Source organism: Euphorbia lathyris, chromosome 8 (genome assembly GCF_963576675.1).
Source record: "Euphorbia lathyris chromosome 8, ddEupLath1.1, whole genome shotgun sequence".
Lineage (NCBI taxonomy): Eukaryota > Viridiplantae > Streptophyta > Magnoliopsida > Malpighiales > Euphorbiaceae > Euphorbia > Euphorbia lathyris.
The window spans coordinates 4,452,176-4,454,667 of record NC_088917.1 but is presented as its reverse complement, the minus strand read 5'-3'; the positions used below and the strand labels follow the sequence as shown (position 1 = coordinate 4,454,667).

At 36.4% G+C, this 2,492-nt stretch overlaps 1 protein-coding gene across 1 annotated transcript; it reads left to right on the top strand.

Annotated features, from left to right (window-relative positions):
* Positions 1-1,552, top strand: LOC136202037 (polyamine oxidase 3). Its single transcript, XM_065992487.1, has one exon. The coding sequence runs from the start codon at positions 44-46 to the stop codon at positions 1,460-1,462; it is 1,419 nt and encodes a 472-aa protein (XP_065848559.1). The 5' UTR covers positions 1-43; the 3' UTR covers positions 1,463-1,552.
* Positions 1,553-2,492: the final 940 nt, after the last annotated feature.

Genomic DNA, 2,492 nt, shown 5'->3' with positions numbered 1-2,492 from the left:
GATAATCCATGGTTCTGTTGCAGAGACTCCGAGCCTTATCGAAATGACTCTTTCACTCTCTCCATCTATCCCCTTCTCCTCCTCTTCTTCTTCTTCTTCTCTTCATTCATTTTCAACCAAAAAGAACTTCTCCGTCAGATTCCAATCCCAATCTCATCGTCAAACCGGAGTCATTGTCATCGGTGCCGGCCTTGCTGGTCTAGCAGCGGCAACCAAGCTCAAATCTGAGAACATTCCGTTCCTTCTCTTAGAATCTTCCGACGGAGTTGGTGGCCGTGTCCGTACTGATAACGTAGACGGTTTTCTCCTCGACCGCGGCTTTCAAATCTTCATCACTGGCTATCCAGAGGCTCAGAAACTCCTCGATTATCAAGCGTTGGATTTACAGAAATTTTACTCCGGTGCTCGGATTTACTTCGATAATCAGTTCCACACCGTCGCCGATCCTTTACGTCACTTTTCGGATGCCGTTCAGTCCTTAACCAATCCAATAGGCTCTGTTATCGATAAACTACTCATCGCATCAACGAGAATTCAGGTATTGACGAAATCTGATGATGAAATTCTTAGCGATAATGAAGTTTCCACCATTGATCTACTTAGGAGAATTGGATTTTCAGATTCGATTATTCGCCGGTTCTTCCAGCCATTCTTCGGCGGAATTTTCTTCGACAGAGAGCTTGAAACAACGTCGAGATTGTTCAATTTCATCTTCAAGTGTCTAGCTCTTGGGGACAATACACTTCCAGCAAAGGGAATCGGAGCTATCCCTAACCAGTTAGCAGCAAAACTGCCTCCAGGTACCATTCTCTTAAACACAAAAGTAGCTTCCATTGATTTCAATGAATCATCATCAAATGCAACGCCGAGTGTAACATTACAAAACGGAGAAATTATAAATAGCGAAATCGGAGTAATCATCGTGGTTGAAGAACCGGAGGCGGATAAGCTTTTAGCAGGAATGAACATTAAACAGGTACATAGAAAACCAGCTCGGAGTACAGTATGCGTGTATTTCTCATCAGATCCGGATAAAATCCCGGTTAAAGATCCGGCACTGTTTCTCAACGGGTCAGGCAAGGGAATAGTGAACAACATGTACTTTGCAACGAATGTAGCAACGTCGTATGGTCCGCCGGGGAAGGCGTTAGTATCAGTGTCGTTGATTGGATTATTTGATGAAGTTTCAGATGATAATCTGACGGATGAGATTGTGAAGGAGATGTGTGATTGGTTTGGTGATTCAATGGTGAAAACATGGAAGCATTTGAGAACGTATAGGGTTAGATTTGCACAGCCAAATCAATGTCCACCGTCTGATTTGATGAAAAATTCAAAGGTTGGGTCAGGTTTATCTTTGTGTGGTGATTATATGACTTCTGCTACGTTTGATGGTGCTCTGGTATCAGGACGAAAAGCAGTTGAAGCTTTGATTAGAGATAGAGTATTAAGTAGAGTCTAATTTTTTTATTTTTTTTGTTATCGGCTTAATACTCGTTTTTCTCTCGTGAACTTATCCAAAAATGTTGATATAAAATATTCAGTTAGTTCCCGGAACTTACATAAAATATAATCAATTAATTACTCTGTTATAAAAAATAAATTAATTAAATGCGGAAGATCTATTGCACGTATCTTAAAAAGAGTAAAACGATCAAGGTCGGGATATGTGATTTTAATATTAGAAAAGACAAATTACGATCGAATAAGTAAAAACTTCCTTATTATATATTATATGAATTATGTAATAACATTTTAAGACACGAGCAACATATTTCACATGCAGTTTATTTTATGCAAGTTGAAAGGACTATCAAAACACTTAAAAATTAAGAGAGTCCATCAACCTTTGTGAATAAGTTCAAACTAAAAATGATGTATTAAGTCTGTAAAAATATTCTTATGTTTTTACTTGTGATGTTTTCCTTGTAAAATGATAATCAAATAAATTTAATTAAAATATTTTTAAAAACATTATTACTAAATAAAAAGTATTAAATCACATTTACTCTCTTGCTCATCCTATTTACTTTTTGTATTAAAAATGAAAATTTTAGCAAATAAATAAACTAAACAGGACTTAAATTTCCTTTAAAAAATTACAACCAATTCATCTTTCTCATTCCTTCAATATTTTTATTGCTTTAATCAAACCTTCGAAGATGAATCCTCACCATGTTTTGGAAGTCGTTTTGGTTCCGATTGAACTTCCGGGTCATAAGTTGACTCTAATTGTCCAATTCTATAAACCAGTTCAATCCAAGTCATGACACTGATTTTGAGTGATACAACCGGTCAAAAACAAAATCTAAGCAAATCCATAGTATTGCCACAAAATCGGTTTTAAATCAGACTATTGAAATGTTTTGATAGTTTTATTGCTTACATTTTTTGTGTCAAATCTCTTATTTCTAGAATTCTGGAAATAAAAACCGAACTCTCCCCAGGAAGTTTTCAAAAGAACAAAAGTTACAGATGACTCAACAAGTTCC